Source organism: Jatropha curcas, chromosome 10 (assembly GCF_041381405.1).
Source record: "Jatropha curcas cultivar XTBG-Jc1 chromosome 10, XTBG_Jcur_1.0, whole genome shotgun sequence".
Lineage (NCBI taxonomy): Eukaryota > Viridiplantae > Streptophyta > Magnoliopsida > Malpighiales > Euphorbiaceae > Jatropha > Jatropha curcas.
In genome coordinates this window covers 13,824,908-13,838,273 of record NC_143160.1, presented here as the reverse complement: position 1 = coordinate 13,838,273, position 13,366 = coordinate 13,824,908, and the positions used below count along the sequence as shown (strand labels likewise).

The window sequence follows — 13,366 nt, the reverse complement described above, 5'->3', positions numbered from 1 at the left end:
GGTGTTGTATGAAACTTAATATGAATGAATTACATTACATAACAACAACATAAATAAAGCCACATAAGCTCTTTATGGCTCAATTGAAAAGGAAATAACTACCTGATAAAGTAAGATTTAATTTTTTTTGTTGGAGGGAAAAAAAGTGACGTAGAACGGTTACGTGAATGGGAAGGCCGATTATACTCCGTCAGGAATTTTGATCAATAACGTTTGATCTGACGAATAAAATAGGGAACTTAAACTTTCAAAGAAGTTTATTGATATGAATAATGTTGAAAGATAATCGATCCATCAATATACAAAAAAAAAAAAAAACCTATTTATAGGCTCAGGGTAAAAGTTATAAAATCCTAAAAACACAAAACTCGTAATTAAGCAAAACCTTATTAAGAGCGGCGGCACGGGCATGCTTTGGCTCTCAGAGGCTAACACGGGGCGTGTTTGGCATCACACGGGCGTGTCAGAACTCGAATCGTAACTGGACACATCGGCACGGGCGTGCTATGACTTCTAGAGGCTAGCATGGTCAGGCTATCTATGGCACAGGCGTGCCTGGGCTTCTTGGTCTTGGGCGTGTCTCACATCCTGGACTTCCAGAGTCTGGCAGGGGCATGCTAGGAGTGACACGGCCGTGCGTATTTTTCCTGGGTTTGCACCGATCCAAGTCTTCCAAATATTAAAGTGCAAGTCGCTCCACATCAATCTCCCTCACTTCAAAAGGACTCGACCTCGAGTGATCATCATCGGGATAGAATGGGAACAAATCAACAACATTGAACATCCTGGAAATCTTCATGTCTTCGGGCAGGTCAAGTACATAGGCATTATCATTAATCTTCTTAAGTATCTGAAATGGGCCAATCTTTTTGGAGTCAAGCTTCTTCTGTCCTCCACCACGCTCCTTGCAAAGATACACCATGACCCAATCACCCACTGTAAAAGATTTGTATCACCGGTGTTTATCAGCTACAGCTTTGTATTTTTCATTGGCAGCAGTGATGAATTGCTGCACTTGCTTAAATACATCCACGTGCTCAAAAGCCAAGTGATTAGCTGCAATGGTCTTTTCTACACCTGCTGGAAGGGAAAGAAGATCAAGAGTATGTGTTGGTACCATCCGGTAGACAATTGCAAACGGGGACATCTTGGTGGAGATATGGACGGCACTGTTGTAAGAAAATTCTGCTTGGGCAAGAGCAAGCTCCCACATCTTCTTCTTCTCTATCGCTGCAAATGCACCTCAGAAGATTTGCAAGAGTTCGGTTCACCACCTCAATTTTTCCATCAGTTTAGGGATAAGCAGTATTGTTGTAATGAAGTTGAGTGTTTAACCTCTTCCACAAAGTTTTCCAGAAGTGAGCTAGAAACTTTGTGTCTAAATCAGATGTGATTGTTTTGGGAATGCCATGCAAGCGAACAATCTCCTAGAAAAATAACTTTGCTATGTGTGAGGCATCATTAGTTTGCTTGCAAGGAATAAAGTGTGCCATCTTGGAGAACCTGTCTACAACAATAAAGATAGAGTCAGCTCCGCGTTGAGTTAGAGGTAAACCCAACACAAAATCCATGGATAAGTCCTCCCAAGGTTATTCCGATACAGCCAAAGGAGTGTAAAGACCGGTGTTTTGAGAATGGCCCTTTTGTGTCTGGCAAATGGAACATCTTTGTTCTAGCTTTACTACTTCCTTCTTCAGCTGTGGCCAATAGAATCGAGACTCCAAACTCGCAATAGTTTTATCTCGCCCCAAATGTCCGCTCAACCCTCCACCATGGACTTCTCTGATTAATTTTTCTCAGAGGGAAGACCGAGGAATGCATTGCCTATTTTCTTTGAATAAGTACCCATCATGAACCAAGAAACCATCGGTAGGCTGTTTAGCATCAATCTTTGCCCAGGTGTCACCAAAATCTTCATCTGAGGCGTATAGATCTTTCAAAAATTCGAACCCAATAATCTCTTGCTTGATTGTGATCAACAGTGCTGCTCTCCTGCTCAAGGCATCTGCTATTGTGTTGCATGTACCTGACTTGTGCCTGATGACATAATGGAAAGCACCAAAATAAGTTGCCCAACATGCATGCATCTGACTTACTTTCTTTTGAGTTTGAAAATGAGTTAAAGTCTGATGATTAGTGTACATGATGAACTCATGCCATAACAAATAATGTTCCCCAGTTTTGAAGGCTCGGAAAAGTGAATACAATTCTTACTCGTAAGTAGACCATTTCTACCTGGCTTCATTCAACTTCTCACTAAAAATGCGATAGGCTTTCTAGATTGAGACAAAACACCACCAATTCCAACCCCACAAGCATCATAATCTACTTCAAACAATTTATCAAAGTCAGGTAAAGCAAGAATAGGGGCGGAAGTAAGCTTATCTTTGATTTCTTCGAAGCTCTTATCTGTTATGGGAGCAACGATGCTACTAAAGTTCCTGATAAACCACTTATAGAAAGTGGCAAGACCATAAAAGCTGCGAATTTCAGTGGTGTTCTTGGGAATAGGCCAATTTCGAATGGCCTCAATCTTTCTGTCATCCACATGAATTCCTTCCGAGCTAACAATATACCTAAGAAATAGAATCCACTCCATTATAAAGCTGCACTTCTTGAGGTTGATATAAAACTCATTTTTCTGCAAAGCCTCTAACACCTCTCGAAGGTGCTAAGGTGTTCTTCCTTGCTACGACTAAAAATTAAGATATCATCAAAGTATACAACCATAAATTTGAGCAAGAAAGGACGCAAAACCTGAGTCATAAGTTGCGTGAATGTGCTCGGTGCATTAGTCAACCCAAATGGCATAACTAACCACTCATATAATCCTTCCTTGGTCTTGAATGCCATTTTCCATTCGTCTCCCTCCTTGATCCTGATTTGATGATACCCGCTGCGAAGATCTATTTTGGAGAACATTATAGATCCTGACAGTTGGTCCAACATGTCCTCCAGACGAGGAATAGGGAATCGATATTGCACCGTGATCTTGTTGACTGCTCGACTATCAACACACATCCTCCAAGTCCCATCTTTTTTTAGTACTAACAAAGTAGGAACCCCACAAGGACTGATACTTTCCCGGATATGTCCTTTCTTCAATAACTCTTCTACCTGTTCTTGAAGGATCTGGCTTTCCTTTGGACTCATCTTATAATGAGGTAGATTTGGAATCTTCGATCCAGGGATGAAATTGATTTGATGTTGAATATCTCGTAAAGGTGGGAGTGTAGATGGTTCTTCAACTACAGCATGAAACTCATCAACAACTCTTTGACTAGTGGTGGTACTAGTGCCCCTTCATTAGATCCTGTCTCTGGTTTGATCAGCAATGCCAACGCACCTCCGGACTTCTCAATTACACCAGATAATTCCTGCACATTGGAAGAAATAGCTACTATGGATTTTCCCTCCACTTTACAAGCTTTGGCAGAAGATCTAGAAGGTAGGACAATGATTTTCTTTTTTTTCCAAGTGAACATGTATGAATTCTCTCCACCCTTATGCAAAGCATCTACATCAAACTGCCATGGACGTCCTAATAGTACTCCACAGGCATCCATATCCACAAAATCGCAACTAACAATATCTGTGTACTACTTCCCCATTGAAATTGGGACTTTACAAACCCGGTTTACCTCAATCATAGGACCCTCCTTAATCCACCCTACCTTGTACGACAAAGGATGTGGTTCTGTTAGTAAACTAAGCTTTTCAACCAATTGTTTGGCTATCAAGTTTTCACAACTGCAATTATCAATGATAAGTCGGCACACTGCTTCACCAATTCGACATTTAGCTTGGAAGATTTTTCTCCATTGAGTGTCACTTTCTTGTTTTGGAGAGTAAAAAATCTTTTTAATCACATATGTAACTTCACCATCTTCTGAACCTACCAAGAACCCATCTTCTTCATCTTCCAATTCTTCAACTTCAGTCACCTCATCAAATACATTAACTTGTCGATGCCCGTCATTAGCCCTCCTACGCTCTGGACATACATTAGAGGTATGCCCTTGCTTTCTACATCAATAACAGTAGTCTCTGATTGGTTTCTAGTATAGGTTAGACTTGTTGATAGGTGTCAGTTTTATAGTATTTTTAGTATAGGTTTTAATTAGAATTTTAAGTAAATTTTATCACTTTGATTTGTTTATAATTAATTTTAAGTATAATTTTGTTCAAAGCTTCCTTGAATCATAACCCACTTGATCTAAAAGAAATTTGCAGGGTTTTGGCACAGAAAAGAGCATTACTTTGTAAAATACTCAGTCTCAGGCACACCCAGCTCGTGCTAAAAGGCACTCCCGTGCTGAAAACTAAGTAATCAAGTGGAGAGTCAGAAGCAAGCACGACCAGCCCGTGCTACATGACACGCCCGTGCCCAAAAGAAACTCAAGGGCGTGCTTGCCTAGCACGCCTATGACAAAATCTATCTTGGAGAGACAGAGACAAGCACGCCCAGCCCGTGCTAGGGGGCACGCCCATGCCATAAAGACTCCTCTAGAGCGTTTTGAATAGCACGGCCCGTGCTCAACCATCCAAAGTTCCAGACTTGAGCACGCCCAAGCGTGCATAATAGCACACCCGTGCTTCGAAGGCAGAACTAGCATGAACTAACAATGAAAATCAATCCTTTTCTCATATGGGCCCGCCTCAGAATGTTTCCTAAACGTACTAAACAAGATCTAGACCTATTTTGGAAGAGAAAGGAGTCCTAACTAAGAAGAAATCCAAGGCCTAAACAGTCATGATCTCCTATAGAGGATTTTGTACTTAATGAGGATTCTATTTCCTAAACGGAGTCAGATTTGCCTTCAGGAGCTCTATATAAAGAGGGGAGCTTTTCATTAATGGATATCTCATTTTTGGGAAGTTGTTTTCTACATAGTTCTCTCTCTCAAAGGTTTCAAGCATCTAAGATTTGTACCAAGATTCAAGGAAGCCATCCACATAGCTGTTACCTAGTTTTTATCTCTAAACTCTTAATCTTGTTTTTCTTTTCGCTGTTTATTACTGATTATGAAGATTAATTCAAGTATTACTGAGTTTTATTTAATTACTATGTCTAGCTAAACTCTTATACTAGGGATTTGATGTAACTTAATTCGATTCCAATAATATTAGATTTGTTTTTCATTGTTCTTATTATAATTTATTATTGAGCTTAAAGCTTCCAGGCAGAATTTTTCCCCTGGATTGAACTATTTCATTAATCACTATCGGGAGAAGGGTTTTTGATATGAAAAAGATAATAAATTACTTGAGAATAATAACTTGATGCGGAAGCTATATGGTTTGACTCAAGGGGGGTTTTCATAAGTTAATGACCTTAGGTTATGAATTCACAAAACGATCACAAAACTCAATGATTTAATTTATGTTTGATTACGCTATTAGAAGATAGGTAATTAGACTAGATTAGAATAGCTAACAATACATCGGGAGAGCTTGTTAGTGATTTCAGGGTTGTTTATCCTACTTGAACAATTAAAATTGATTAACAAACTAATAAAATAAATTGGATAGAATTAAGTGAAATCAAATTCCATAGTAATTTAAATCCCTGTTTCCTTTTCACCTAAAATTTTATTGCTTGATCTCTTTCTGTTTACTTTCGAATTTAATTTCCTTATAACAATTCTCTCTTATTGTCGTTTAAATAATAGTAGGTTAACAAAATTTTGGTACTTGATATACAATCCCTGTGGATACTATACTTTCTCATACTTTATTACTTGTTGCGATTTCGTACACTTGCAAAAATCACTATCACTTGTTCTTGTCTACTATAGGAGCCTTACCCCGGAAGTCTTTCTTTTCTTCAGTTGAGGGTTGTTGAGAATTTCGGTTATTAATAGGGGTTGTTGCTCTTGAATTCTATCCACCAAAATTTTTGTTAAACTGTTGATTTTCGGGTGAGTAGGGTTGCCTAAAATTCTGATTACGATTAGACGGTTGTCTAGGCTGCCAGTTAATTCGATCCTCTGCATGTTTGGCCATCTCGATTGCGTCTGCCAATGTGAAAATCACAGTTACACCCATCGTACACATGATATCATGGTTCAATCCCCTCTGGTAATGAGCTACTTGCTGGGATTCGGTTTCACAATTGTCACAACGAGCCTGTAGTCTTAAAAACTCTTCCGTATACTCATCAACTTTTCGATTTCCTTGAAAACGGTCATGATACCTGTTGTACAGAATTTGAGAGTGATCACTGGGAAGGAAACGTTGCTCAATCATCTGTTTCATTGGGATCCAATCCAGTATAGGTTCAATTCTTCGGCGACGGCGTTCGTTTTGCACAAAATGCCACCATGCTACTGCACCTCCTTTAAGTTTATAGGCCACAATAGAAACCTTGCGTTCATCCTCAAAATTCATGACCTCAAAGAATCGCTCGACCTCTGCTAGCCAATAAAGAGTGCTTTCAATATCTAGCGATCCTGAGAAAGGTTGAAGGTCTACCTTTATTTTGTATCCATCATGAAAGTTTTCACCATTGTTTCTATAATCTCGGCCTCCATCATAATGATTTTGGCGCCTTGCATAATCTGGTTGTTACTGATTCGGCCCTACGGCTGCAGCTGCAGGTTGTTCATGCCTTGTTGAATTATGAGAGTCAACTGTCTAATATGTTCGATTAACTCGTCGAATTTCGCCTCTATGACTGTGAGTCATGCTTCATGATTGTCGGCCATGGAGATACTTTGCCTTTCGGCTCTGATACAACTGACACAGAACGGTTACGTGAATGGGAAAGACGATTATACTCCGTCGGGAGTTTTGATTAATAACGTTTGATCTGACGAATAAAATAGGGAACTTAAACTTTCAAAGAAGTTTATTGATATGAATAATGTTGAAAGATAATCAATCCATCACAATAAAAATAAAAAAAATAAAAAAAAAACCTATTTATAGGTTCAGGGTAAAAGTTATAAAATCCTAAAAATACACAAAACTCGTAATTAAGCAGAACCCTAGTAAGGGCGGCGGCACGGGCGTGCTTGGGCTCCTAGAGGCTAACATGGGGCGTGTTTGGCATGACACGGGTATGTCAAACTCGAATCGTAACTGGACCCGTTGGCACGGGTATGCTTATCATGGCACGGGCGTGCTATGACTTCCAGAGCCTAGCACGGTCAGGCTATCTGTGGCACGGGTGTGCCTAGGCTTCTTAGTCTTGGGCGTGTCTCGCGTCCTGGACTTCTAGAGTCTGGCACGGGCATGCTAGGAGTGACACGGCCGTGCGTATTTTTCCTTGGTTTGCACAGATCCAAGTCTTCCAAATATTAAAGTGCAAGTTGCTCCGCATAAAAAAACATACTAACAAAAAATATCACATCAAGTGTCAGTTCTACAATGGTGGGTAATATATAATTTTACACACAGAACTTAACCGAAACATGAACCCAAGAAAGGAAAAACGTAATTATCAAAACTTATGTCTAATACATCATAAATAAATAAAAATTCAAAATAAACATTTTATTCTTTCTAAAACCTTTGTTTGGAACAAATGAATTCTACAAAATTTTGTGGAATTAATTTAGTAATCTATATTTTTGTGTTTGGAATGAAAAAAAAAGTAGAAAAAAGTGCATGTTTGTCATTTTTTCTGTATTGCGTCGAGATCATCCTCAAGGATATGCATACCGTCCATGTTAAGAACATCCAAGTTATTTTTATTACAAAACAAGAAAATTTCATTAAACAAAAAGTCTCATCTATCATCTCATATAGAGCTAAAAAATGAGATTCGGTATGAATCATTATGAATGAATTACATTACATAACAACAACTTAAATAAAGCCATAGAAGTTCTCTATGGCTCAACTGAAAAGGAAACAATTACCAGATAAAGTAAGATTTAATTATTTTTGTTAGAGGAAAAAAAAAGCATACTAACAAAAAATATCACATCAAGTGTCAATTCTACAATGGTGGGTAATATATAATTTTACACACAGAACTTAACCGAAATATGAACCTAAGAAAGAAAAAACGTAATTATCAAAACTTATGTTTAATACATCATAAACAAATAAAAATTCAAAATAAACATTTTATTCTTTCTAAATCCCTTGTTTGGAATAAATGAATTCTATAAAATTTTGTGAAATTCATTTATTAATCCATATTTTTGTGTTTGGAATGAAAAAAAAAAGTATAAAAAAATAGCATGTTTGTCATTTTTTCTGTATTGCAGCGAGATCGTCCTCGAAGGATATGCATACCATCATGTCAAGAACTTCCAAGTTATTTTTATTACAAAATAAGAAAATTTCATTTAACAACAAGTCTCTACATCATCTCTCATAAAGCTAAAAAAATGAGGTTCCATATGAAACTTAATATGAATGAATTACATTACATAACAACAACATAAATAAAGCCATAGAAGCTCTCTGTGGCTCAATTGAAGAGGAAACAATTACCAGATAAAGTAAGATTTAATTATTTTTGTTAAAGGAAAAAAAAAAAGCATACTAACAAAAAATATCACATCAAGTGTCAGTTCTACAATGATAGGTAATATATAATTTTATACGCAGAACTTAACCGAAATATGAACCCAAGAAAGAAAAAAACTTAATTATCAAAACTTATGTTTAAATACATCATAAATAAATAAAAATTCAAAATAAACATTTTATTATTTTTAAATCCCTTGTTTGGAACAAATGAATTCTATAAAATTTTGTGGAATTCATTTAATAATCCATATTTTTGTGTTTGTAATGAAAAGAAAAAAAGTAGAAAAAAACAACATGTTTGTCAGTTTTTCTATATTGCATCAAGATCGTCCTCGAAGGATATGCATACCATCATGTCAAGAACTTCCAAGTTATTTTTATTACAAAATAAGAAAATTTCATTTAACAAAAAGTCTCTACATCATCTCTCATAAAGCTAAAAAAATGAGGTTCCGTATGAAACTTAAAATGAATGAATTACATTACATAACAACAACATAAATAAAGCCATAGAAGCTCTCTGTGGCTCAATTGAAAAGGAAACAATTACCAGATAAAGTAAGATTTAATTATTTTTGGTAGAGGAAAAAAAAGCATACTAACAAAAAATATCACATCAAGTGTCAGTTCTACAATGGTGGCTAATATATAATTTTACACACAGAACTTAACCGAAATATGAACCCAAGAAAGAAAAAACGTAATTATCAAAACTTATGTTTAATACATCATAAATAAATAAAAATTCAAAATAAACATTTTATTCTTTCTAAATCCCTTGTTTGGAACAAATGAATTCCACAAAATTTTGTGGAATTCATTTAGAAATCCATAGTTTTGTGTTTGGAATGAAAAAAAGTAAGAAAATAGCGTATGTTTATCATTTTTTCTGTATTGCGTCAAGATCGTCCTCGAAGGATATGCATATCATCCATGTCAAGAACATCCAAGTTATTTTTATTACAAAACAAGAAAATTTCATTTAACAAAAAGTCTCATTCATCATCTCTCATAAAGCTAAAAAAATGAGGTTTTGTATGAAACTTAGTATAGCAACAACATAAACAAAGTTATAGAAGCTCAACTAAAAAGGAAACAATTACCCGATAAAGTAAGATTTAATTATTTTTGTTGCGAAAAAGAAAAGCATAGATTTAATTATTTTTGTTGGGAACAATAAAAGCATACTAATAAAAGATATCAAATCAAGTATCATCTCCATAATGGCAGATAATATATAATTTTACACACAGAATTTAACTAAAACATGAACCCAAGAAAGGAAAAACATAATTACCAAGATTTATGTCCAATATATCACAAATAAATAAAAATTCAAAATAAATTTTTATCTTTTCTAAACCCCTTATTTGGAACAAATGAATTCCATAAAATTTTGTGAAATTCTTTTAGAAATCCATACTTTTGTGTTTGGAATAAAAAAAAAAAGTAGATTTCTAATCTAGAGATTCAATTCTATGGACTTGAATATAACTATCCTAAATTCCATAAAACTAAATAATCTAACTTTTTATGACAAAACTACCCTTCTTCTACAAAGTTAATTTTTCAATTTTTTTTACTTATTTAACTTATTTATTTGATCAAACTTGACAAAAACCATTGAAAAAAAAAATTTTTTTAGAAAAATATTTTCTTATTATAGTGTTTTTTATTTTAATTTTTTCATCCTTTACTGTTTTTTTTTTAGCATTTCTTTACTATTGAGGAGAGAGATTCAAGTTAAATATACATTTATCACTAAATTAAATGCAAAATTTTTATAATATTGAGTTTATTTTATATTTATTTTAATAAAAATATAAAAAAATTATGTAGCATAACATAAATGTAATTGATATTTTTTATTTATTTAATTACTATTTCAAGAATATTTTAGAAAACAAAACAAATGAATTTCCAATTATGAAGTTATTTCATACATGATTATATAAAATTTAATTGAATTACATGTTTTAAATTAATCATACCAAATATGAAAATTCATTTACAAATAAATTCTACTAGAACTCATTTATAAATGAATTCTCTATTTCGGACATTCAATACCAACCGGAGTAAAAATGTTGCAAATTAATTGAATTGCTTTCTAAATAATTAAATCTAATCGAATTATACATTTAATCGAATCAAATCAATGGAATTATTTTTTTTGTAACATTCCAGGTATAGCAAGATATTGCTTTTATTTTATATTTATTTCATATATCATTGAATCTAATTGAATTATCACTACAAGACAGCTAATTTTGTTGCTACTTTAGAAAATCCGTTGCTAATCTTACTTTAGCAACGGATTAGCCACGGATCACGCCCTCTCTAAATATCACCTTTCTAAATAGTTAGCCACAAATAAATAATTGTTGCTAAATTAGCCACGGATAATAACTTGCTATTTTGAATCATGTTCGTTGCTAAAAGCATGTCTCTCGGGTACCAATTTTGTTGCCAATGCATGTCTAACCTCTATCTAATCCGTTGCTAATCGCTATCTAATTCCGTTGCTAATACCCTTGCTAAGTGGTTTCTATTCCGTTGCTAAATCACTAGTTAAATTGGTACCCAAAGAGACATGCTTTTAGCAACGGACATGATTCAAAATAGTAAGGGAATTATTGGCTAATTTAGCAACAAATTGTTTATCTGTGGCTAATTATATATAAAGGAGGTATTTAGAGGGGTGTGATCCGTGGCTAATTTGTTGTTAATCGCTGTCTAATTCTGTTGCTAATGCCCTTGCTAAGTGGTTTCTATTCCGTTGCTAAATCACTAGCTAATTGGTGTCTAATCCGTTGCTAACTCCCTTACTAATATCTTTCTATTTCCGTTGCTAAATCACTTGTTAATCACTTTATAATTCTGATGTTAAATCACCTTCTAATCTCTATCTACTTTTGTTGCTAAATCCCTTACTAATCTCTTTCTACTTTCGATGCTAAATCGCTTGCTAATCTCTGTCTAATTCTATTGCTAAATCTCTTGCTTGTGTCTAACCCATTGCCAAATGTCTTGCTACTCTATGTCTATTACCATTGCTAATATGAAATCCCTTGCTAAGCCATTACTAATTCTATTGAAATATTATTGAAATCCCTAGCTCATACTTTGCTGAATACATTGATGTTTATAATTCATTGCTAAAATCATTGCTAAATATATTAAATTTTTGTTAAATTTCGTGCCTAATATGTTGCTAAATCTATTGCTAAATTTAAAAATAATATATTAATATTCACGACTATTTTGTTGCTAAATCCATTACTAAATTTACAATCTATTTACGCAATTCTTAGTTGACTTGGTATTAGAAAGGCAAAATAAAATATATAAATCAAACTTTTAATATATATATATAATTATCTTAAATATAAATATTTACTAAATTCAAAGTTCAATCTAAATAAGAAATGTAAGTTATGTATGATTCACCTAAAGTCAACATAGACCAATATCATCATCGTCATCCTATTGTGATCTAGGATGCTACCTGGTGTGTACACTAGGTAAGCCACCAACCAAAGATGCTAACTGGGTATGAAGTATATCTTGAAGTTGCTGTTGGAGTTGATTCTGTAGTAATTGTCTTTGCTGTTAAACTTGTTCTTGGACTTGCTGTTGTATTTTCTCTTGCATCTCCTTCATATGTTGCTCCTGTGGGTCCCGAATATATATGGCACAACCCAAGAGGGGGGTGAATTGGGTTTTCTAAATACTGAAATAAATTTTAGAAATTCTAAACATGAATTAGAATTCTAAGTGCAGCGGAAAACACACAGAACTTTGTGAGAGTAGAATATGGATTAGAATCTCCTCACAATGTTCTAATTTCAAATATAGAAAGTCTGTGCAAAGTGCAGCTATTGATTAGAACAGCTTCACACTGACTTATACAATATCAGAGCTTCTTTATGAAGGAAAGTTATCGAACTTAGAACTTCCTCATAAAGTTTGCAAAACCATATAACGCTATGTGAAAGATAGTTATTAAAATTCAGAACTTCTTCACAGAGCCTTAATCAAATATTAAAGTAACTTTATGATGGAGAGTTATCAGGATTAGAACATCCTCATAAAGTCTAGAAAATAAAATAGAAACCCAAACAGTGAATTATACTGCGAATAGAACAACAGTTAGAACATTGTATATTCACTTTATTAGAATACCAGAGTTCTAACGTTTAGAATAGATGAGACTTATTGCCGTTTTAGAACATCTGAATTATTAACAATTTCAGCGTTTCTAAAAATTAAACAAGAGTGTAAAAGAGACAGTATCAACCAAACTTCAGAAATAAAGAGATCAACACCGAGAGTTATAGTGGTTCGGCACTAACTCGCCTACATCCACTCCCCAAGACGCATCTTGAGATCCTCCACTAAGTTATCTCTTTTAAAGGGTAAGAGACAAACCAACAGTACAAGGCAGTAGATCAAAAACCTAGATCTACCCTTTTGTCCCACTAGATTTTCCAAAGGTTCTAGTTAACCTCAACCCTTTCTGTTTTTGGTAGAGTACAGAAAACTCGATTCAAGACATTACTATCCCACACATGGAGAAGGTCGCTTGATAACCTCTATCTCAATAGCTTCTAACCTAAGCTATTACACACAAAAGTTTAACAAATAACGAGCCTGTCTACTATAGAATACAAATTCTAAATAGATAGAAAGAAATGCCTATATAAGCACAGGAAAAACAATTTTATCAGATTAGAAGATCGATTAGAACACAGAATTGTTTTTCAAAAGTAATTGTAAAAATTCTTTTCACTTCAAATATTGAAAACGTTAAGAATAGAGATGAAAAGAAAATGGGGGTAGAGTAGGTTTTGAGAGAAAAGGATTCATTCAATGAGAG

The 13,366-nt window shown here is 34.5% G+C and overlaps 1 protein-coding gene across 1 annotated transcript; it reads right to left on the bottom strand.

Annotated features, from left to right (window-relative positions):
• Positions 1–2,245: 2,245 nt before the first annotated feature.
• LOC119369889 (uncharacterized) lies at positions 2,246–6,390 on the bottom strand. The gene is made up of 5 exons (XM_089715420.1): positions 5,936–6,390; positions 3,642–4,026; positions 3,347–3,527; positions 2,660–3,248; positions 2,246–2,576 (listed from the first exon to the last, which is right to left on the bottom strand). The coding sequence occupies exons 1-5, from the start codon at positions 6,388–6,390 to the stop codon at positions 2,246–2,248; spliced, it is 1,941 nt and encodes a 646-aa protein (XP_089571546.1).
• Positions 6,391–13,366: the final 6,976 nt, after the last annotated feature.

What these genes read in the sequence shown, in the direction of transcription:
- LOC119369889 (XM_089715420.1), bottom strand. Translation starts at nt 6,390, where the DNA reads ATGAATTTTGAGGATGAACGCAAGGTTTCTATTGTGGCCTATAAACTT. An exon ending in AATCGTAATCAGAATTTTAG is followed by an intron (nt 4,027 to 5,935) that starts GCAACCCTACTC and finishes TTATTGATGTAG; the next exon opens with AAAGCAAGGGCATACCTCTA. An exon ending in CACCTTAGCACCTTCGAGAG is followed by an intron (nt 2,577 to 2,659) that starts GTGTTAGAGGCT and finishes TCTATTTCTTAG; the next exon opens with GTATATTGTTAGCTCGGAAG.